The sequence below is a fragment of the Durio zibethinus genome, chromosome 6, assembly GCF_047325235.1.
Source record: "Durio zibethinus cultivar Kanyao isolate XHJ-2024 chromosome 6, ASM4732523v1, whole genome shotgun sequence".
Lineage (NCBI taxonomy): Eukaryota > Viridiplantae > Streptophyta > Magnoliopsida > Malvales > Malvaceae > Durio > Durio zibethinus.
Genome location: NC_143167.1, coordinates 1,996,922 through 2,021,146, shown reverse-complemented (window position 1 = coordinate 2,021,146; position 24,225 = coordinate 1,996,922). Strand labels below are relative to the sequence as shown.

The window sequence follows — 24,225 nt, the reverse complement described above, 5'->3', positions numbered from 1 at the left end:
AAATTTGGATCATATAGTTTTTCCTTTTTTTTTTTTTTTCTTCTTTTGGGTGGTGACTTAAGTTGAATCATAACTTAACATCGAAGACAATAATAGAAACATTGAGGTCTCATTCAGGAAAATATAATGAGTTGTAACCTCAAAGCTTTCAAATAAACAAATGAATTAATATGCATATTTGCAAAAACAAGGTATAAATTATGAAATGATCAACAAAAATTAGAAAAAAAAAAAAGCAAGATTGAGGATTGATATACGGCTATTGCAATTTTTTTTTTCTAATTTATTATTATGTCTTGGCTTCTTTTGTCTAAAAAACAAACTAAAAAAATTGGCTGAATGAATTTTTTATGATTTTTTTTTTTACTCTTTATTAATTTTGAGAAGAGAGGATTGTAGTCAATGTTCAAAAATTGAACTTCCTATTCTTTTTAAACCTTAACCATAATAAAAAATTGAAGGCAATAGCTTATGTAACTCAAGTTAATGATGAGTGTAGACATCAAATTTATCCGACTTTGATCAAATTTATTATTTTTATTAAATAATAAATAAGATAATAATATTATTATTAAATACAATAATAAAAATTAAATAAAAATACAGAATACAAAAAATATAAAATATCAAAAAAAACATAAAAAAATAAAAAAAGGGGGAATGGCAATGGTGCCTTCCCCGACACCACTGCCACCATGCTCTACCCCCACCCCTCTAATCATCATACCCTACCACCCATACCACTACCCTCGCCTAAGCCTTTACCACTGTCGAATCAAACCAAAACAATAAAAGGGGCATCAGGCTCGTGTTTGCACCCCCATGCCGTGGCCTGTGCCACTCCCTCAAGCATAAGGTATTGTCGGAGCTTTATAAATAGAGCTCTTGGTTGAACACAAAAAAAAAGAAAAATAACCCTGCAAAAAATAAAAAAGCGATTTCTGTCAAAAAAACACAAAAAAATAACTCAGTTCCCTAGAACGAAGAACCAAGCGCCGAGAGTTCCTACACAAAGAAAAAAATAAAGTCATTGTCAGAAAAAAAAAAAGAATAAAAAAAAGGGGTTTAACCGAAACTTTCAGGTCGATCTACACTGTTTAGGGTACTTTCAGTGAAATGGAGGCTGGATCTGTGTTCAAGGGGTTGAGAAGAATATTTTAGGTTATTTTGATTTTTTTCGGCCACCGACGACGACCGTCAACGACGATGACGGTGACGGTGACCGACCGACCATTTACGTTTGGCTGAAGGAAAAAAAAAGTTTTTTTTTTAGGAGAAGAGAATGACTGAAAAAAAATTTGGACTTTTTATATAAACGGTGAAAACCAAAACGATGTCGTTTCAATAAAAACAAAAACGACGTCATTTTAAGCACCCAAGATTCGCGTGTCAACCCGTGACCTGACCCTGGGTTTGCGCACCCAACCCTCGACCTGCTTATCCATCAATCTCTGATAGGTTTGACTGAACCGAAACTGAACCACTGAACCTAATCCGGACCGCAATTGAATCGCTGAACACGATCGAACTACTAAACCGAACAACTGAACGCGACTAAACCGCCTGACCAAACGGCGCGTTGATCGATCTGGGTAAAAAAAAAATTTTTAGAATTTTTTTAATATTATTTTTGTTATTTTAATTATTATTCTTAATGTTTATGCAAGTTAAAATGTTTAAATTTAATAGAATAAATTTGTGTTGTTTTATAATAATAATTAATAAAAAATATATAATAAAATTTTTTGATAATTATATTAATTTTATAATAAATCTTATAAAATAATAAAAAATAAGAAAAAAAGAAAATTTTGTCCAATAATGAGATTCAAAGGTACTCCAAGTAGTGATACCTACGAAATCTTTAGGTGATAAGATTTTTTTTAAAATACTCCTAATGTATTGGAATATGTATAAAAAAAATTTATTGTATTAAAATTTTTTTCTTATAAAATAATAATAATAAAATTAACTAATAAATTAAAAATAGGTAATAAAAAATGAGAAAAAAAGAAATTTTATCCTATGATGGGATTTCAAAAGTATTCCGAATAGAGATGCTTTAAGAAATCCCTAAATGAGAAGATTTTTTCTTAAATATTACCAGTGTATTGAAATATTTATAGAAAATCTTCAATACAAATTCCTCTGTTCTTCATTTATTTTAAATAAGAAAAATAATAAAATTTATAAAAATTTATAAAAATAAAAAAATAAAATGTGTGCATCATGTTATTATTTGCATTGCATGCATGATATAATTTTTACAAAAAGTAAATTCGAACCTCTAAAGATGAGATTTTTAGGTATTTCGAGAAGCGATGCCTAAGAAATCTCTAGGTGAGAAAGAATTATTTCAATATTAACAACGTACTGGAGTATTTTTAGAATTATTTTAATAAAAAATGTTCTAATTTATTTTTCTTGAATAAAATTTGAGTAATAATTTTTTTTAAAATAAAACCAAACAAACTAATTTCCAAAAAAAATAAAAAAAATTATATTTCCAAACACCAAGAATGAGACTATTTTTAATCAAAATCAAAGGATAATACATAATTAAGTGTACCATTTTTAAATAGACGTCGTGGGGATGCTAATCTTTCCCTACGCATAATCGATTCCTAAACCCAGATTATTTTACAGACAATTAAATTATCTTTTTAATAAATTTTAATTAATTTTAAAATCTTATTACAATGATAAATTTTAATAGGTGACCAATTGCATCTAACAAAAAAGATTGGTGGCGATTTCGTTTTTCATTCTTTTATTTTTGTTTTCAAATTCGTCCAGCGAATACAAAACCGTTACGACAATAAGCATATAACCCAAAAAAAAAAGAGATAATGTCGAAATAAAAATTAAGGTTTCGTTTGGTAGATATTTTTACTTTTTGTTTTTTTGTTTTTTGTTTTTAATAAAAAATGAATTAAAAAATATTTTAAAAGTATTTGTAATTTATTTTTTATTTGTAATTCATTTTATTAAAAAATATTTTGTTTTTTGTTTTTAATAAAAAATGAATTAAAAAATGTAAAACTACAAATAGATAGCAAAAAGCAAAACTTAAAAGCATTTACCAAAGAGAGCCAATTGACAAACTATTCACATAAGTAATGCACTCAAATTTTTATAATCAAGTTGCATTCAAATATTTTATTCAATGATATTCAAATTTAAAGAATTAAATCAAAAAAAATTTTTTGTTTTCAAATTAAAAAGATTAAGAGATGAATTATGAGGAATTACCTTATATTGAAATGGCTATGCAAATCACCTTCTGTCGTTTGAGGGGAAAAGAGGAAGTGGGAGAGAAAATTCAAGTTGGTTGGAATTTTCCCAGTTTTCTAATTAGATGAACTCCTCTTAGCAGTAACCAGCCAATGAGATCCATCCACGCCGTCGGTTCCCCGTAAACACTATCACGCATGATTGCAAATCCTCGCTAATGGATTCTTAACCAGCAGCAGCTTTCAAAATCATGTAGCACAAACTGTCACCATCTTATTGGCCCACGATAGCTGACTTTCCCATATTTAAACCATCCAAAACTAGACACGTGTCTGTCCTTTTAATCCCCACCTTATGACCGCCCGTTCAAGATTCTATTTCCTTAAAGAAACCCTTGAAAAACGAAAGTGAAAGATTCCATGTTTTCGACCGTGCGTTTCAAATATATAAAAAATAATATATTTAAATATAATATTTTTATATTAAAATTGATATTAGATAATATTAATTAATTTTTATTAATTTTGGTTAATATTATTAGTTTAGGTGAATTAATTTATTTTGATTGGTACATGAATATAAAATATATTTTATAATTAATTATTTATTTATTATTACATGATTATTTTTAATTTAAATAAAAATAAAATAATATTTAAAATTTAAATTTTTTTATATTTTAACTTTTTAAATCAAAGCTTATAAATATTTAATTTCTTAAAAAAATTCATTTAAATATCATATAATTAGATTAATGATTTAAAATATTATAATAAATTGATAATATTATTTTTATATTTTTAAATTTATTTATTTAATTTTTAAATATATTATATATTTATTTTATAAATTGTTAATAATATTGTTATATATAAATTTTTATATATTTATAAATATATTTATAATAAGACTGCATTTAAATACAATCGAAGGTGCAATTCAACGTGATTACGCACCTTTTGTATGCAACTTCACTGATAATTTGTTTGGGTAACACAATCATGGTGCGTTTGCATCAAAATTTTTTCATTGCTGCTCAAATCTCCACTGGAGGAGAAAAGGTATGGCTGCTCACCTGAAGCTTAATTGGACAATTATACCTCCATGTCTTTATTGTTAATCCAATTTTACCCTTAGTTTTATTGATCTCATCTTATAAATATACAAAATTGTCTTAATATTTTCAATAGAATAATTTTTCATACATTAAAATTATAAATTAAAATATATAAAGCACACATAAAAATAATTTATTAATATAATATACTTTTTTATTAATATATTTAATTGTAAATATAGTATTAATTTTAATAAATTTATTAATTGATCTAAAAATATTATAATAAATTTCAATTAATTATTAAATTATAAATGTTAAAAAAATATTAAATTTTTTGTTATATATAAATTATAATATAATATCTATAATGATTATTTTTCTCTTTTCATTATATTTTTATTTATTATTATTGTTGTGTCTGAGTCAAAATACATTAATTTTAATTTCATTATTATTTTTAATTTCACCAAAGGGATCCTTAATGAAAAAATTTAAAATAATATGAAAACAATTAATACTAATAAATATCGTTTTCAGAAAAAACGAAAATATTATTTGATACGAAATTAACAATGTTGACGGTTACAATCAATCGACGGTCAAGATCAATGACCCACTCACACGTGTACGTTAAAGATGAAAGTAGCCTTGACGTGCGATCAAGAGGTTGTAGCTTACATTTTGATAATTCTTTTCACGAGCAAAGATCCGGTGCTCCTCAATCCCAAAATACAATTAACTCTCTTTCGCTCGTACCGCTTGCCGGTAAATTCATCATAAAAATGAGCGGCGGTCAACCGGTACCTCTGGTTTTCCTGTGGTAAAGAAAGGTAACGATCGTCGAAAATGAAAGGAAAAGAAAAGTTTTTGCTTTGAAATAATTTTTAGGGTTTTTAGCATTTCATTATCTGAGCTTCTGGCGAAATTTTATGGATGTTAATTTTTTTTTAATGGAAATTTGCAGGGGAAGCTTTGAATTTGGCCTATATAAGCAGAGTTTACATGCTTTGATTGAGAGTTAAAGAAGAAGAAGAAGAAGAAGAAAAGAGAAGTGCTCTGTCTCCAGTTGAAGTAGAGGGAAATTGGAAAGAAATGGTATATCTTTTTTAAGTTATTTTATTATAATAACATGGATGGTTATTATTTTTTTTTCTTATTTTTATTGGTTAAATTTTGTTTATTATTTGAATTGTTTTTTTTAATTATTTAAATGCACATGTTTAGCTTACATGGTTTTTTTTTTTTTTTTTTTTTTTTATGAAAACTATGTTCGTTACACAGAAATGAATGTCCCATTTATGAAATGTTGAAATAGTTGAGTTGAGTTATATATTTGGACTGCCAAAAGTCTTTGTAAATAATTGAAACTGTTCTGGTCTGGTTAAAAATGTTAAACTGGCAATCTGGAGTAGAGTTGAGGGAAGTATCTTCTACAAAAATTGGAATAAAACTAGCTAGCTGTAAACACCTGTCTCAAGGAATGTACATTTAGGTCATGTTTAGTGCATAGGATAATGGATAGGATAGAATGATAATCATCCTATATTATGTTTTGTTTATATCTAAAGAAAGGGATAAGATTACGAGGAAGATTAATATTCTCTTGGTATAAGATGATTCAATCCTCCCAAAGTGAAAGAGATTATTTTTAATCCATGGAATTGAACTTACATGTCCTATTATACCCTTAAAAATTACATCAATTATTTAAATTGTATAAACTTTGAGGAAGGATAATTTTGACCAATAAATAAATTATCTTATCCTAATCCTTGCACACATCAAACACAAGATAGGATGACATTATTTAATCTAATTCTATTCATAATATCATCTTATCCTATCCTATCATAATCTGGTGTATCAAACACATCCTTAGTGTTGCCTATTGCAGATGACTAAGTTTGGAGAGGTTTTTAACACAATACCATCAGGGTGAATGCAATAGATTTTATGTAAAAATAGTTTTGCTTTCTTTTTAGAATGATTAAGATACAACTCTTTTATTATTGTGAAAAAGATCAAAGTTTTTTCTTCCCCATGTTTTGTTGGTTAATGGATCACTAAAGTGTTACAAACAGGCAACTTCTGAGTGATTGTTTCTGGCAGTCTTTTCAGAATAAAAGTTTTTGGATGGCAAAGGGTCCCGCGCATGTATCTGATAGTGACACAACATTTGATAATCCTTCCAGAATTGAACACAAGAGGTCGCAGAGTTGGTTTGTTGATGCTGAACCGCAGCTGTTCCCCAACAAGAAGCAAGCTACACAAGCTACAAACAACAAACAGAGTTCTGGAATATCTAATTCAAATGTTTCCCCTTGGGAAAATGTTTCCAGTTTTGAATCAGTTCCTAGCCAATTTATTGATCGGTTGTTTGGGTCTGAATCTGAAAGGTCTGTCAATTTCAGTGAAAGGAACATATCGCCTGTAGAAGCCCATAACATGAGACAAAAAGGCTTAGAAGATCATTTTGTTGAAGATGCATCTGTTGGTTTGTCGATATCTCCTTCCATTGAAGATCCTGAAACATGTTTTAATTATGGTGGAATTAGAAAAGTTAAGGTCAATCAAGTTAAGGACTCTGATAACAGTATGCATGATCCAAAGGAACGTAGTTTTAGTAGGGAAAATAACAGTGACATGTCTACTATTGTGGCTTATAACAGGGAAAATGAAAGTGGTTTCATTTCAATGGGGCATAGCTATGATAAGGAGTGTGATAATGTTGCAGTAATGAGGCATACCTATAACAGGGATGATGCACATGTCAGTACAGCAACTCCTCCCTATAGTAAGGGTGATGGAATTCCCATATCAATGGGCGACACTTATGTTAAGGAGGATGCCAATATTCTTTCTTTTGGTGACTTTCATGAAGATCATGAGATTATCCCGGTGGGTAGGCCTCTTGGTAGCTTTGACCCATCATACTGTCAATCTTCCAATCCAACATTGGAAGTAGCTTCAGAAAAACAGCTGGATGCATCAACTGCTGGCACAGTTGCAATTGCTACTCAGACTGCTAAATTAAGACCTGAATCTGCCTCAAGGACTAAACCAGAGTTCAAATCATCAAAGAAAGAAGCTCCAAACAGCTTCCCTTCAAATGTCAGAAGTTTGATATCGACTGGTATGCTTGATGGTGTACCAGTGAAGTACATTTCCTTGTCGCGGGAGGTAACTGGATTATTCTTTTCTTGTCTATTTCCTTAGTTGCAATTGCTTTCTACCTTATGGTTTTATCCCTGTATGTAATAAGGAGCTTTGTGGAGTTATAAAAGGTTCTGGCTATCTTTGCGGGTGTCAGTCATGTAACTTTTCTAAGGTAAGCCATCCTCTAGTTTCTAAATTTGCTTGCGAAAACATCTCAGTTTCTCATCAATGAATTATATGATTGTGCATTAGGTGCTGAATGCTTATGAGTTTGAGCGCCATGCTGGTTGCAAAACAAAACATCCGAACAATCACATTTACTTCGAGAATGGAAAGACTATCTATCAGATAGTACAAGAATTGAGGAGCACTCCTGAGAGCTTATTGTTTGATACAATTCAAACTGTGTTTGGTGCACCAATTAATCAGAAGTCCTTTCGTATTTGGAAAGGTAATTAGATTAGATTTAGGTTGTGTGACTGTGTAGGTATGAAAGACCTGTATTTTTGCTGTCTTAAGGTCAGATGCATAACTCATTCTCTTCTAACTTCCCACCTTTTCAGAATCATTTCAAGCGGCAACTCGTGAGCTTCAGCGCATTTACGGGAAGGAAGAACTAAACCTATAAGATGAATTCTGAACAGGTCTTTGTCGGAATGTAAGATAGAGCAACAATCACTTTTCTGAACCATGTGGATAGAAATATGTGTTTGGTTTTTAGTAAATAACGTACTGCGGGTGAACTAATTTAAGACAAACGTATTGTATATGTTTGGCCATTGAGATGAGGCGTCTGGGTTGACAAGTGTACATAAGAATGCGAGGGGTGCTCAGCTGCTCATGTACTTAGGTTTTACATTTATTAGGGTGTTATTGGATGTATTATATCAGCTTTTACAAGATGATACTTGTTCTGTGTGTTGTCTGGCATCTACATCTGATTAAGATACGAGACACTATACAATTAGTAATCCTGCCTCCTGTAAAAGGGAAATAAGGAAGATGAAAGACATATATTTGTGATTCTTCTGTCACGCCTTTCAATTCATCTTCGCAGAGCATAGATTTTGGCAAAGCCACATAACATTTGGAAAGATAAGGCTGTTGCTTATGAATACCGTTTTTCGCAGTTTGGCTAAAGTTAGATCCGCTTGCTTACCTATAAGCTGTCCTTACATGGTTACGTTTGGGCGTCGATTGGTAACTAAATGGGCATGAAAAAATCATTGGTTAGTATATAGACGAATCCTTGAATAACTGAAACAGAATGGTAAGAGAGTTTTCGGTAAATATATAGAGAAACCACTTCTATTTTCTTTTCCTACATCATCAACAAATGAACCTAGTGTTGCGGGCAGTCAGACATTCGTCTTCCAACATGGAGGAGAGGAGAAAAGGTGTTGGGGAGGGGGGGGGGGGGGGAGAGGGAGGGGGAAGAAGCCACTTTTCCCCTTTTTTGATGGAAGTTTAATACGTGCCCCGGATTGAACCAAATTAGATTTTCCCTTAGGTTGAACCACAGCAAGCCGATCTTTGAGCAGCTTGCCCAGCCCCAGCTGCCTGGTCAGGTTGATTGATCTTGATTGTCGAAGGCTGCAAGGATAGAAAATTTTTCAATAATTACAAAATAGGTATTATTTCTAATTATAAGAGCCTAAATTTCTTTTCAAGAAGTTTTGTACTTTTGTTCAAGATAAGGCAAGCAATGAGAATACCTCAGCCCTTGAGTCGTCGGCAAGTCTTTGCTTTATGTCCCTTGCTATTGAAAAGAAAACTTACTCCACGTTTAGATTTGTCTTCGCACTCTGCATGACATAGCTCTTTTTCTTAGTATACAGCATCTCCAATTCAACTAGCAAGCACAATCAGCAAGCATTACTTACAGTTTCAAAAAATTTGATTCCATACTCATCAGCAAGTGCTTGTCCCTTGGAGGTAGGCACTGCCTTAAAAGAGAAAAATGTAGAGTAAGATCAGAAAATAGATGCATCCATCCACAAAATGCAGAGGGAGAGAAGGGGAGAGAGGTTGGGTTTGATATTAGTGCTTTTGTATCATAAATGTGACTAACAGGTTGCAGATCCCCTCCATACCCCACTTGCAAAAAGACTTCTTTTTGGAATGACTACTAAGCAAAAGTGATCTTCCCTTTCTCAGCAAAAATGCACAGATCCAACAGCACAATTAGCAGAGCAATTGGATAACATGCTAAGAGTCTGATAACATTCAAAGCAATCTACATGATCATAGAATCATAGAAATTATCTACTAAAATCTTAAAGGAAGCAGCATACCCTTTTGCTTTCATCCATGTCTGCCTTGTTCCCTACCAATATCTTGTTAACATTATCTGCTGCATGCTGTTCAATGTTGCGAATCCAATTCCTAATATCTGCAAGGAAAGAAGCCTCTTTATGAGAGATTTAACAAATAAATGAAGTACTATAACAACCAAATGAACAATGTAAAGAATTAATTTTTAACTGATTAAAAAAAGAAGACTAACAAATTTAGCAACATTGAGAAGAACAAGTTAAATGTAAGGTCAAATAACAAAAACTCATAATCAATTATTAAGTGAGAGCAAGAGAAGAAAAGATTTACTGTTGAAGGATGATTCATCCGTGACATCATAGACGAGCAAGATGCCCATGGCTCCACGATAGTAAGCTGTTAAAAGGATTGGAGGAAAAAATTGCATCAAGAGAAACCATTTGGAGGAATGCAAAACGTGACATATATTTCAATGTTAGAGAAAGAGCCCAAAGAAGATTTAGGTTACCAATTATCAAGTTAGTAAGAACATTATTCTATAGGACAATTTAACACTTTGAAAGGACCTGAGAGATATGCCCAGACCAACCAGACAAAAATGTATTGTATTCCAGGTTTTAGGCCTTTATCCTTTTGTATCACACCCTAAAGATGCCTAGCGACAATTTGCCATGCTTATAAGACAACCTTGTAGCAATCTCTCTAATGCACAGTACCCAGAAAGTGACAGCTAATCTAAGAGCAGATCTAAGAAGTTAAGAATGATTTCAGTGGTTATTAGCATACATGGCAGACTCATAAACAAAAGGTCAATGCAGTCATTAGCTAATGATGGAATTGTTCAAGGGGATTTCCCAGTCATAAGACGAGGCATTACCCATTGTGTATGATCACAATGATTTCCAGTTACCGACTGACTTGATAATCTGGTACATCCAATGGTTAATAGGCATCAATGCCAGTTCCTTATCTTGTCCCATAGCATGTGTAGTTTGAGACCTTTGGTTGAACTTGCTTTTAGGCCTCTTAAACAGATCAGTTGCTCCTCACACATTCAGCTACCTGATTTTTGCAGCAGATCACTGCCTTTAAGCCATCCTCGATCACAGTCAAAAGTTATCCTTCTACCCCAAAAAACAAGGTTTCTTTTTCATTCCATGGTTTGTTATAGGGCAAATGTCTTCCAACAAAAGTAATCCAATTTTTTTTCTCCCAAATTTGGAAAAACATAGAAGAATTTCAGCTAAATCAATCTCAGACCTGAAATCTCCAAGGTAGATGATGGCAATGTCATGGTTCACCCACCATATCATTTTCCTCATCAACGAAAGAAGTAACATCACCGTCTCGTTCCTTAAGGTTGAAATGATAGAATTATCAGAACTAAAACACTCACCAGTTGTAATTGTCCGAAACCGCTCCTGCCCAGCTGTATCCCAAATTTGGAGCTTAATCCGTTTACCATCAAGCTCAATGGTTCTTAGCTTAAAATCAATACTGTGTATGGAAGAATCAAGTTGTGAAAGTCAGGAAATTTCATCTAGATAAAATAAACTAGACAGAGGGACTCCAATTGAAATTACACACCCAATAGTGGTGATAAAACTGGTTGTAAAGGAACCATCTGAGAACCATAAAAGTAGGCAACTCTTACCCACACCTACATATGTAACTAATAGAAAAAGTTAAAGTCATTCTAGCAAGCTTCGAATGCATATCAAAGTATCAAAGTTATGAAGGCATCTAAATTTCAAAAGAAAAAAAATATGATAAAAGAAACTTATTTTGGGGCCAAATCTAAGCAGATTTATTAAAAATTTATGAAATCATCATACCATAAACTTCAAATAACCATTATTTATAGAAATTAAAGTACATAGAGCTAACTGCTACTCCTACCGAATTATATACAGCAAATTCGAAAGAAAACAGTTTTAACCAATAAATGTTCAAAAATTTTACTTCTTCAACATTCTTTTCGTTTCTTTTTGGCCATTCTTCTTCAACATTCTTTGACTCTCAAACCTTAAAACTTAGTCCCAATGAAACTCATCCAAAAATTTGGCGAAACAAAACCGAGGGACATGGAACATATTATAACGTGAACTAAATCTCCTTGCATAACAAATTATTTCGAGCAAATTAATGGAAAATAAATCTAAGCGAGGTGATTATGATTGGGGAATTCCAAGACCTGTTTGGTTATAAGGAAAACGAGAAAGAAAAAGAAAGAAAAAAAATAGTTTTAGAGATCAACAAACCGCTGTCTCCGATCAATAGAAGCTTTATGAGGAAATCATGATCAGCTCTAGCTCTTGTTGGTGGAGCAGCCATTAAAAACCTACATACAAACATAATAAAAAGTTAAAAAAAAAAAAAAAGAATCAAAAGCTCACATTTCCACATTTGAATGCACGTAATTAAACAAATTAACGAAAGATAAACAAGAATAGTTCAAGATCGTAGACTTTAAAAGAGATTTTTCAAAAAAAAAAAAGAGGTCTCTAGAAAGTCAAATCTTAAAGGCCATTGCAATAATAATTTCAAGTTCTTATCTGTTCAGCTGGTTTATTACACTAATTTCTTTTCAATTTTTAATTAAAAATGAAAAACAAAAGAAGGAAATAGAAAAAAAAAAGAAAAAGAAAATTATCACCTGCAAAATAGAGCTTCTCCGAGGACGATGGGTTGCTAAAATGCGCAGTGTCCGCTTTCCCTTCTTTTTTTCCTACTTTGTTTCAACCTTTTTTTTTAGGTGCGTTGGTCATCCGCTACGCGAGCTAGCAAATCCACCAGTAGCAACGGAGAGAGATCTCTTTTGATGATTTTCTCTGGTCGCTTTCTCTCACCGCTTTGCGATATGAGCCTACAAGGCGGTTGAAGAAAAAAAGCCAAGTTTTTTCTAACCAATTAAATAATAACACGTGGCAAATGCGTGTGCATTGTTACAATTTCCACGTGGCTCATCTTTATTGATGGGTTGTCTGATGTGGGCCATAGGGAATAGAGATGGGGGAGTGAGCTGGCATCCTAATCATCACTAGGCGTTGAATTAACAATTGGCATAGAGATTAGACCAATAGATTCAGTGTTCCATTACATAACAAAAGAATTTGCAATCAATTAATCACAGAACGGTTGGACGGTCAAAAAATTCGAAAGTGGGAACTAAGTCAAGCTGTCCAGTTGATGGCGTTTCCAAAACCGGAAAATGGGTTGGGCTACTAAAAACAATTGTTGGATGTTTGGACCAGTTCCCCCCCCCCCCTCTTTCTACGTTCTTTATTAACAACTTGTGTAAAAGATGAGATGCGATAATTTAAAATGTGATATAAAAAAATAAAAATAATGTAATTTAAAATTTTAAAAATAATTTTATATAAATTTAATAAATTAAAAAATATATTTTATATTTTTATATAAAATATAATATAAATATAAATTTTAAGATTTTATACAATTTACGAATATCTTCAATAATATCTGTCTTGTATCTCTGCTTGTATGTATTAAGGGTTAATACACTTTCACCTTGCTCAACCTTCTTATGTTTCTTGTCAGTGAAATGTGAAGATTCCAATCCTCCACACAAAATCATGAAAGTTTTATTTGAGTCATATTTTTCTTTACCTTGAAATAAATATGACTCAATTTTGGGTATATGACCAATCAAATAGCATCGGAGTCTTTTTGTTTTCAATCTCTGACCTTAAATGCCCTGTTGTATCAAGAGAAAAAGTCTAGACAGTCCAAAACAGGATGACATGGCATAATGCAATAGAAAATTCCGAAGGCTTTCTGGTTTGTTACAACCCCCACATTCCCCCATTTTTATCCTAATAGAACGAACTAAAGTTGAAAGAAAAAGACTATATATATATATATATATATATATATATATATATATATATATATGGCCCAGAAAGTTAATGCTTGAAGCATAATAGCATATGCTTGGAAGATTCTCTTTCCCAAACCAGAAAATTTTCCCTTAAAGCATATGAACTTTTCTTTTTACTCAATTCTCTTTGAGAAACCATCCGAGGCCTCCATCTAGGTATCAGCTGCAATTTCTCCCACATGATGGTATCAAGGGCGTTCGGTGGAGACTGCAACAGCGACGGCGACATCAACGGTGACGATGATGATTGGGATGAACATACAAATGAAACATGATTGTTGAACGGTAGCAGGTGTTTAATCACTTGGGCAACTAAAAACCCTTTGGCAGTTCATCTAGAATGGGATCATTAAAGCTCAAGCATATTGGTAACAGATTAACAGTTGAGTTAGTTTTCTACGTTCAAAAGAAACATTTTCTTGTTTTCTTTATAGCATATGCCTGAGCTTATAAAATGAAACATTAATGGTTGAAACTGGTATTATTATTATAGCTTGTTTGCATCTCTCATTTTGCTGGAATTTTTGTTGTTTTATGTGTCTATTTGGCAATATTTTCTATTTTTTCCTTATAAATCTAATTGGATTAAACTTCCAAGGAGATCAAATATTTGATAAGATGTTCGAATCTCATGATCTTGCTCGCTAATTTGCTATTTTATTATTTTAGAAAATTTGTGAAAGTTTTCTCTTGAAAAACAGCTATAACATCAATTATTTGATATATTTTTTCCACTTGCCCAATCTTTTAGTAGCCAATTACAGATAAGTTCCAAAAGCCATTCAGCCGTAAGCCCAGAAGAGTTTTCATACTATACACTGATACAAGTAGCGACCAATCTTATATTAGGAGATTAAAAAAAAAAAGCAGAGTACACTTCCAAAATTGAAAAACTCTTTCAACTGTCTGATGACAAAGGCCAAAAGAACTATTGCCGATAGAAAACCAACAATTCATAATCTCAAACATATAATCCTCAATATAAAAAATTAGAATTGTACCAACATCGATTGAGGGAAAACTACCAAGTTCTACATGAAGAGAAATGAAAAATGAAAATCTCAGAAATTTGTCTCAATAGAAGAAACCAAGTACTTTTCCACCAACATTCTTTCTTCTTGCTTCTTCGTGGTCCATGATGCCAGCAGATGTGGTAAGTACAATATATCCAAACTGCAATAAGAAAGCACATAAATGGCATAACATAGCACTCTCATTTCAATTGATTAAACCTTCCATAAGCTTATGTCGACCATAAAATCTTATCTAGTGGACTATGAGAAGGAATACAAGACATGCCACTCAACAAAAAAAAAAAAAAGGATAATGATGCATAAATCAAAGTGTGTTTAAACCTTTAACCTTTAAACATATTTCATTCCTTTCTTCTTACAAAAAATTCTTAATCTTAGCAAATCGTAATTCTTCCGAAAGTATAATACACAGAATAAACATCAAAAAGTTTCTAAGCTAACCTGTCTTGAAGGAAGTAGCCTAGCGGTCCAACCCTCGATCTCTTTGACTCCAACATCAAAACGAGGACTAATCACCCCACACTTGTTCAACCTCCCATTCAGTTCAACCACAATTTTGCCAGCTCTGTGATCGTCAACATACTCAAACTCTCCGATGTAACCTGCAATGGCAATCGAGAACTAATTGTATCAGCATTTTCATCTTACCATAGATAAAAATTAAACTTTTAATTAAAAAGGGTGGAGCGTATAGTCAGCAAACCATGCTTCTGCATGACCAAAAGGAACTTGATGATCACTTTTGAGGAAGGCCTAATCATGACCTGTCGTTTTCCCCTCTTCTCTGCATTATACATGCTCTTGAGTGCATCATTCAAAACGCTGACTCTAACCATCCTTCCAAACCCAAGCTGCTGCAGATTTTACAATGAATAACAATTAAGCATTTATAGTTTTCATTTGAAAAAAAAAAAAAAAAAAAACTAACAAGATAACAAAACAGATCATTCTTGTAAGTTAATTGCATTATCTTCTAGCAAAACCCTAATTTCCCGCAGTTATAGCCCTCTGTCTCCCTCTCTCATTCAGACAGACATGAAAAAACCAACTTTTTTTCGAATATTACAATTATTCTAAGAAATTTTACGCTATAACATAGGCAAGCAAAGGAGAAAAAAAGTCAACGGCAACAGACATTTTGGAACGTGTAAAAACAATTGATTCTTAACTTGCCTAGAATCCCAAAAACCTTCAGTTTCTTCTTTGGATACAGAATATAAAAAATAAACATTCAACGGCATACAAAATACAAAGATAAATGCAATTAAACCTAGTCAATTATGATAATTAAAATCCAGCATGAGAAAAAGGAACCAAAAACAACAAATAAAAGTTGCTATCTGACTTCTTTGGAAGAACTGAAAAAATAAAAGTTGATAAAATTTATAACAAAAGAAAAAGTTTGAATAGCTAATTGGATCTAAAATTTGAGAGAAAATTGAGTGTTCACCTGACAGAAAAAATGGCGGCCGCGCCTGGGTTCTTTGAGGAGAATGAAGATACAAGTGAAACAAATCTAGGGCTTTGCCTTTTTGGTTTATAATGGGTGTGGGAAGAGTGAAGAAGCGAGTTAAGTTCGCAGTTACGAAAACGCCCCTTGGGGTTAATATGGACCTTGTAAAGTGAGCTGCTGGAGCAGCTGGAGTGACAGAACAATGCAGAAAAGGACCAACAACTAAACACTTTCCTAGTCGGCCCAATGAGAGTTTATAATGGGCCGTGTTAAAAGGGCAGCAACCAAAATCCAACGGTGCAAGACAAGACCAACTCCGTAATCCACGTAGAAAAACAATGGATACCAAACATCCAAACCATCTTTGCCGTCAATTCACACCCAAGACTAAACTCAATCCAACGGTTCAAATTCACCACGTCATCGATCCTTGTGAAACTTTAACAAACCAATAACCACTCCCACTTCCGTTTATATAATGACCACCTAACTTCCCATTACAACCATCTCATCTCAAATTTGCCTAGAATTCGTCTTTTTTAACTTTTTCCCCGACAGGCAAACAAAACCTAACCTTCTTAAAAAAATGGCACCAAAAGCTGAGAAAAAGCCAGCAGAGAAGAAGCCCGCGGAGGAGAAGAAGACGACGGTAGCCGAGAAGGCTCCGGCGGAGAAGAAGCCAAAGGCTGGCAAAAAGCTTCCAAAGGAAGGGGGAGCAGCGGCTGGAGACAAGAAGAAGAAGAGGACTAAGAAGAGTACCGAGACCTACAAGATCTACATCTTCAAGGTGCTGAAACAAGTCCACCCTGATATCGGGATCTCAAGCAAAGCTATGGGAATTATGAACAGTTTTATCAACGATATCTTCGAGAAGCTCGCTCAAGAATCTTCTAGGCTCGCAAGGTACAACAAGAAGCCCACAATCACTTCCAGGGAAATCCAGACAGCTGTTAGACTTGTACTTCCTGGTGAGCTTGCCAAGCACGCCGTTTCTGAAGGGACTAAGGCCGTGACCAAGTTTACTTCTTCTTGAAAAGGGAATTTGTGGTTATGCAGTTAGGTTAGCGGTTTTAAAATTAGATCGCGTTTTTTTCTTTTTAAAATGTCTGTGTCTCTATTTTAAGTTTGGGTCTGTATTTCAAATGGATCTGCTCGATCCTGATGTGTTTATGGTAGATGGTAGCAATGAATCTAATTGAATTCAATTTCGCATATTGTCAGAGCATATGTTTGATCTTCTAAACTTGTCTAAGTCTGGAATAACGATTTTTTTCATTTACATGAATGGTTTGTGAGCTTTGACTCGAGTAAAACCGAGTTAAAAACATTTTATTTATTGGATGACAAGCTTGAAGAGCAAATTTTAAGAATTTTTGTTGCGAACAGAGCGCTTCAAATCAGAAGCCTAGAAGTAAAGTGAACAGAGCAATTTAAAGTGGTATGAAGTTATATAACCTAGCTACGATGAAAGTGAACACAACACTTTAAATGAAAAAGCCTTAGAATCCGGCAACATTGGTCAGAATTGCAATTGATGAAAAGCATTTGATGTTTTGCACTTTTTTTTATTTTATTCCTAGAGTAAAGCTCACGAAATCAGCTATGGCTCGATACTCCTCCCGTGATGTTTCTAAGGCTGGATGACTAAGGCAGGTTGTTTCACTGTGGCATAAGTTATCGTATACCCTGATCCAGTATGTTTGAGAATTTGACAAATGGGATTATTTAGTTAGTTTAGTTTTGTCATATGATCCTCTCTATCGTATACAGTTTATAACTTTTCTGTCATTGTGATGCTTTAAAAATTGGACAGGTAAAATGAGCAACTTTACTTTAGAAATGTCAAATGAGTTCCAGGTTTTCAGAGCACATCACGATGCCACAAAAGTTTACTGTAAATATAATATCCTTCCTTTAAATCAGAATCTCAGGCAAACTACCAAAGACGACAGCAATTACACTACTAATCTCACATTTAGAATGCTGACTACTTGGAGAATCCTAAGAATAACTAAAGTAAAAATGAAAAAGAAAACCATGGTTGTTATGTGTTAGTATAAACCAATCTCATTCCATTATAATACAGCATCCAGTTCTTGCACCCACCATTTTCACTAAAAACCAACTTTCCATTTTCCTTGTAGTGGCTTTATTTGGAATATAATTCAGTGTTTGAGAAAAAAGAAAAGAAAAACTTACCAATAAACTACAAACCTTCCTTCCTGAATTACTTTGCATACATTTCAACTTGCAAGACATGGTTGATGACAGAGAAACCAATGTGATGATATATCATCGGCCCACAAATTGACACTACATATGAGCACATGATTAAATTGTAATCATTGTATTTAATTGTGTAATGAAATGTGTATTTTGGGAGATTGTTTTATCCAATAAGAGATGTCACACGTGATTCCATTCATTTGCATTCCTGAAATTTTGATTTAGCATAAGTAATGAGCAAAGTAATAATATTACACCTCAATTTGAAGTTAAATTTTGACAACTTAAAACGGAAAAAAGAAAATATGCCAAAACAAATCTATATTTTTTCCTTTGCCTTTTGTATTTGCTCCCAGAGCTCTGTCCAGTTTTTCCGCTAATCCTTTCACTTGGTAGTTATAACTGAAAAATAACAGCTTTCGTATTCTTAAGAGAAAAAACCAACAATCAAGCCCGTTTCTCCATACTCAAGAAACAATCTTCTTCACCAAGATTGTAATGCCCTCTAAAACTGAATAGATTTGATCAAACTGCAGAAACTAGTTTCTTCTTATGTCGCCTCACTTACTGTCTGAGGAAAACTGCATTGAAAATGTAACACTTTTTTCCTTTCTTTCTTTCTTTATCTGTTTCCAAAAGATTAATCAAACTCTATTTTCATTTCAGGATAGAGTGCTTGGGAAACTCATCTGCCAGAATCTGTAATTATTTCACAGTATATAACATTTTTGCTTTGTTAGTTCATTACGTTTATGATAAATCATTTGTTTGATAAGTAATGTAAACCTCATCCATGGCCCAGAATTTGATGGTAACATAATCGAGATGCATTGCATTGGCTGCAAAATGCATTTTGCAGATCAAAATTTACATCTTTTTAGTATATTAACTAGTGAAATCATCAGGTGCATGTGAAATCATCATATTTCATATTTAGGATTGGAAGATTTGAACTTGATAAATTTGTAAGTACTTTTCAAATTTGAATTGTTCAAATAAAGATAATACATTTATGTTGATTTTGAGTCAAAATTGTGTAGGGACAAGCTGCTGCATTGGGATGGCCACGAGCTGGTCTATGCCGATATAGAAATGGCCTTTGAAACTCTCATGTCTTCTTTTTTATCCAGTACATTTACTGCAATCATCAGGATCAGGGTATCAACTCTCACTCTCTCTCTTTTCTCTTTGGTTTGTATAATTTTAAGAAAATAGTTTCTGACTTCTGTTTGTTTACAGCCGGCCACCATTATCTCCTTGGAAGTCATCAGGTAATTTTGGCTCAGGTGACGGGGATTCTAATGGCACTCATGGATACATTTTTAGTTTTTGTTAAGAGTTGAAAAGAATGGTATGACGTTTTAGGTCCATATTTTAGCTTACTTGAACTGTTGTTAAATGTTAGCAGCAATAATACTGCCAAAACATTTGGTCCTACTTTCTCAAAGTGGCCATTTATACGTCGTATTTGCTTGACAGCATGTTTGCTAAATTCGTGAAAAATCTTGTCTACTCCAAACCCTTTGAAACACATTCCATCTAGCCCTTTTTGTTTATTTGTATTGAAGTAAAAATGTAGGAGATGTTGAGAAATTAATAGTTCATTAAGATTAAATGGATGATCAAATCCAAGTCCTAGCCTAGCATTTAGAACTGACAAGTATACTTGATTTTTGGTTGAGCTAACTTGTGAACAACTTTAATTTGATATCTAAATAAAGTCATCATTATGAATTTTAAATTTTTTTATAATAATTTAATTGACGAACTAAAGTACTATTAGATTACTTAAAAAACACAAATTACTATTCACCGTTATTAATGATTTTATTTGAGTAATTAAAATTTATCAAAATCCTTGATTAAGCATCTTGCATGACTCAATATGTCAATATTTCTTTAAAACCATGACAGTCTCACCCACTGGCGCCATCGTTTTTGTATCTGTAAGGGTAACAACTGTATTAGCAATTGAAATTTTCTCTTGTTACCACAAGATAAGCCAACGGAGACGAAGTCGTCTAGGTCGACCCCAAGATATTGAAACCGGACAACCAAGCAATATTCCAGTACGTGAAGAAATCTTGGCTTGTTCCACTGTTACCTAAAAGAAAGAAGAAATTAAATCAATCTGCACCAAGTGTGCTATATGCTTGGAAGAGTTCGAGGACGAGGATGACTGTAGGGTTTTTGATAAGTGCCAACATCTTTTCCATAAACTCTGCATAGATCAGTGGCTAGTTAAGTATCTGCGCCGCCCACTTTGTCGTGGTTCTGCCACCAGCAATCCGATCGCTTAGATATTGTTTTCTTAAAGTCTTGGAGCCTTAACCAAGTCATGGCCAACCAAGTCTTAGTGTATTATTTTATCAATAGGGTTTATAACATTTATATATGCATGATTATATTCTATAAACTTTAATTTTGTTCTCAATTAAAAAGCTTTATAATTAATTGTAAGATTAAGACGAATTTACTTTGCCCTATTTTTATCAATTTAAAAAGCTGAGCAATTGCATTCATGCAAATAAGAGCAGTATTAGAATTTAGGTTTATACTATTGATAATACGTTGATGAGTTAGGGAGTTGGTGGTTTGTTTTGCCATGAAAAAGGATTTAAAAGCAAATCGGTAACGTTCACCAATTGATACACAGAGACAGAGGTAAGTCTAGATAATTAGTAACCGAGTTTAGAAGAGTTTATTATCTAATCTAAACTACTATATAAATTCTCATGAATAGAAATAAGGTAAAGATGACTACCAATCATGTTTTACAGCTGATTCATCAAGCAAGATTCCGATAGAGGAGCCACAGCCTTCCAAGTCTAAGGTCACCGGATTTGATCTAACTCCAAAGTCTCGTTTCTATCTCTGCCATTCATGCGCTACCCACGTTGTAAATTTCCACTAAAAACTATATATTCATGCATGGTTTCAGAGTTAGAAGTATCCTTCTCTCTATTTCTCTGAATTTTTTTATGAACATTAATAGTTTTCAGTGCACTGAACTTCTGGGAGTTCTTAAATTCCTCAGGATTTCCAATGAATCATTCTAAATTTCTTGCATTAGAAGCACATTTGAAAAATATTTTGGTCTAACTACTATTTTTATTCAATTTCTTAGGCAAAATAGTATAAGGCAATCGTTGGTGAGAATCCGTAAAATCTTTTTGGATGACTCAATCACCCAAATACTTGTGTTTAATGACCAATCTTGAAGAAAACTTTTTTTTTTTTTTTTTACTCCTTCAGCTTCAATAGGTTGAAGTTCTGTATCTTACCTTTATGATTTTCCATTCATTTTTTAATTAAGATTAATTTTGTAATTCTGATTAATCATGTGTTTGGGATATAGTGTCAAAGTTCGGTTCTTTGAAGTAGAACTTCAATGGGTGTTCGATGACCAGGCAATGGCGGATGTTATTCCAAAGGATGCTACTCAAAGCTAGGCCAGAAATTATACGTAAATTCTATACAGGGTCTTATCCCTCTGTTTTTTTTTTTCCATAAAATTTACTGTATCTTTGTAAAACAATTTATTTTCAGATTGTACTTGGAACAACCGTCCGAGTAATCCAGGAGAAAAGGTTTCTACTCTATCTGTAAGGGTTTTAGTTTCCCTTTCAAATTCTGAATCGCATTCCAAATAAAGCCACTTGAATTGCTTTTGATTCAAAATTCTGAGTGCAGAAACGAACTGCTATATTGGGATGGAAACCATACCCTATATATGCAAACACCAGGGAGCCAGTTGAGAACAACTGATCAATGGCAAGCAATTCAACTGAAGATTTCTTGCCAAAGATAATAAACACACACTTTCTTCAAAGAATCCTTGCTTGTTCTCGTGCTCATTCCAGCTCACCCCCTAGTTCAATATTTTTCGGATTCTTTCAGCAGTCACTACTGTCAATGTGAGATTAGTAGTACAGTAGCAATTTGCCTCCAGAAGTTTTCATGAGATTCATATTGAAGTTGAAACAAGCACTCAATAATCCATATAACAAGGTGATATACAGCAGTTTTGCCAAGCTAGCTATAATTCGTGTAGGAGGAAACATGAGCTTCTGATCGTGTAATAAAAACGAAACTTAAAAACTAAAATGTTGAGAAACAGAGTTTCATATGCATTCAATCAAATAGGTGGTCTGAAAATCTAACTTAAACTTATTACCAGTGTAACCGAAAAACAAAACCAGTTGCAAAAATACCAAGTCACAACTGTTTCAATATTTTAAGGTTGATTAGATTTCATCGATATAATATGGTTAAACTCACTTTAATATTAATTAAATTCAAATATTAATTTTAATAAAATATATTATAATTATTTTTTTTATCAATCGTAACTACAAATATTTTTATTATTATAAAAAAATATAAATTTAATAGCTTTCGAGAGATTTGGACGAAACAAAACGAATCTAAACCGTTGGGAGAAGTAACCAGGTACTCTTTAAAGCCGATTAGTTTCGCTAGTGAAAAAATAGACACCGGAGCTGATTGTACTTTTACAGCCTAACGGAGAAACAGAAACTATGGACAAGCTTGAAACGACATCCTTTGGAAATGACAAATCGAATCTCACCAACTCAAACTAGTTCACTTTTCTTTACGTGCAACCCAACAACTAAAATATGCTACTAATTTTAAATTACATGAACAAAGCATCTCATGCAAAGCAAAAATCATAGTAAGCAGAGAAACAAATGAACTAAAATATTGTGTAAAGGACAGAAACAAGTAGTTTCATTTCCATTAAAATCAATTACATGATAATGGGATTCTAACAGTAACAATATCTTCAATTTTCCTTGAAACTTCTTTTCCATTGCACATCAACACTGATAAACAAAATCCTACAGAACCCAAAATCACATACAACTAAGAGGAAAGAAGGCCTAACGACCGAAGTTTCTTAATTAAACTAAGCTTTCTTAGGAGATTTAGTAGCCTTTGATGGAGATTTGGGTTCCTTGGAGGCGGCCTTTTCCGTTTTCTTTGGCAAAAGAATAGGGTTGATGTTGGGTAAAACGCCACCGTGAGCGATGGTGACGCCGGCGAGAAGCTTCCCGAGTTCTTCGTCGTTCCTCACGGCAAGCAGCACGTGCCTTGGGATGATTCTGTTTTTCTTGTTGTCGCGTGCTGCGTTTCCAGCCAATTCCAGAACCTGAAATTATATCCAAATTCACCAAATGAAGAGAAATAAAAAGAAAAGCAAATAAAGTTCACCATTAATTTAACTCTCGGTTACCTCAGCGGCTAAGTACTCAAGAACAGCAGCCAGGTAAACTGGAGCTCCGGTTCCGACCCGCTCCGAATACCTTCCTTTCTTCAAGTAACGGCCGATCCTTCCAACCGGGAACTGAAGCCCTGCTTTGACGGACCTTGAAACAGGCTTCTTCTTCGGGCCACCGCCTTTTCTTCCTCCAGCACCCTTCTTTACTTTTGCTCCGGCATCCATTGCCTCGAACCAATGAATTTCTTAGCTTTAAAACAAGTCGATCTTAATTGGAATTCACGATAGAAGATTGAGAAGACAATGGGATGTTTCTGTATTTTATAGCGGTGGCAATGTAAGATGTGGAGTGGAGCAAGAGGGGAATGAGAGCCGTTAGATTGAGAACTAATCGACGATTAAAAACTATTTGGGTACGATCCGTGTGGTTTTGAATGAACCAATGTGGAACGAGTTTGGATTTATTTGAATTTTGTATCTCATTGAGGTATAAATTGGGCGCCATTTACAAATATTTTTCGTTTCCCGCTTCCTAATTTGGGGATTTAGAAGACAGTGTTACTAAGTACCGTATAAAGTATTCATTAATTTGATAATCGATTAAATTAAAATGTAATTAATTTAATTATAGATTGATATGTTATA

At 33.2% G+C, this 24,225-nt stretch overlaps 5 protein-coding genes and 1 pseudogene across 8 annotated transcripts; 3 read left to right on the top strand and 3 right to left on the bottom strand.

The window, feature by feature from the left end:
* The first annotated feature begins 5,007 nt into the window (after positions 1–5,007).
* LOC111284206 (uncharacterized) lies at positions 5,008–8,352 on the top strand. 2 transcript variants are annotated; one of them, XM_022872930.2, is made up of 6 exons: positions 5,008–5,124; positions 5,259–5,389; positions 6,404–7,474; positions 7,557–7,622; positions 7,703–7,901; positions 8,014–8,352. In XM_022872930.2, exons 2-6 carry the CDS (start codon positions 5,387–5,389, stop codon positions 8,076–8,078), a joined length of 1,404 nt encoding a protein of 467 aa, XP_022728665.1. In that variant the 5' UTR covers positions 5,008–5,124; positions 5,259–5,386; the 3' UTR covers positions 8,079–8,352. The 2 variants fall into 2 exon arrangements, with proteins under 2 accessions (XP_022728665.1, XP_022728669.1); XM_022872934.2 differs by having other exon boundaries at positions 6,376–7,474.
* A 356-nt stretch (positions 8,353–8,708) lies between these two features.
* LOC111284207 (ras-related protein RABE1c-like) lies at positions 8,709–12,579 on the bottom strand (annotated as a pseudogene). Its single transcript, XR_016342672.1, has 11 exons — positions 12,381–12,579; positions 11,986–12,065; positions 11,312–11,384; positions 11,122–11,221; positions 10,985–11,041; positions 10,787–10,845; positions 10,055–10,120; positions 9,745–9,842; positions 9,334–9,396; positions 9,166–9,255; positions 8,709–9,043 (listed from the first exon to the last, which is right to left on the bottom strand). The product of XR_016342672.1 is annotated as a ras-related protein RABE1c-like (transcript).
* A 1,931-nt stretch (positions 12,580–14,510) lies between these two features.
* Positions 14,511–16,257, bottom strand: LOC111285237 (small ribosomal subunit protein uS8z/uS8w). 2 transcript variants are annotated; one of them, XM_022874567.2, is made up of 4 exons: positions 16,110–16,257; positions 15,363–15,513; positions 15,101–15,261; positions 14,511–14,798 (listed from the first exon to the last, which is right to left on the bottom strand). In XM_022874567.2, exons 2-4 carry the CDS (start codon positions 15,493–15,495, stop codon positions 14,700–14,702), a joined length of 393 nt encoding a protein of 130 aa, XP_022730302.1. In that variant the 5' UTR covers positions 15,496–15,513; positions 16,110–16,257; the 3' UTR covers positions 14,511–14,699. The 2 variants fall into 2 exon arrangements, with proteins under 2 accessions (XP_022730302.1, XP_022730303.1); XM_022874568.2 differs by having other exon boundaries at positions 15,363–15,510; positions 16,110–16,244.
* Positions 16,258–16,609: 352 nt separating this feature from the next.
* LOC111285235 (putative histone H2B.1) lies at positions 16,610–17,324 on the top strand. Its single transcript, XM_022874565.2, has one exon. It carries the CDS (start codon positions 16,699–16,701, stop codon positions 17,143–17,145), a length of 447 nt encoding a protein of 148 aa, XP_022730300.1. The 5' UTR covers positions 16,610–16,698; the 3' UTR covers positions 17,146–17,324.
* Positions 17,325–20,245: 2,921 nt separating this feature from the next.
* On the top strand, positions 20,246–20,638 carry LOC149518331 (putative RING-H2 finger protein ATL19). Its single transcript, XM_089761537.1, has 2 exons — positions 20,246–20,407; positions 20,450–20,638. Exons 1-2 carry the CDS (start codon positions 20,246–20,248, stop codon positions 20,636–20,638), a joined length of 351 nt encoding a protein of 116 aa, XP_089617663.1.
* A 2,425-nt stretch (positions 20,639–23,063) lies between these two features.
* On the bottom strand, positions 23,064–23,878 carry LOC111285234 (histone H2A). The gene is made up of 2 exons (XM_022874564.2): positions 23,596–23,878; positions 23,064–23,511 (listed from the first exon to the last, which is right to left on the bottom strand). Exons 1-2 carry the CDS (start codon positions 23,803–23,805, stop codon positions 23,269–23,271), a joined length of 453 nt encoding a protein of 150 aa, XP_022730299.1. The 5' UTR covers positions 23,806–23,878; the 3' UTR covers positions 23,064–23,268.
* Positions 23,879–24,225: the final 347 nt, after the last annotated feature.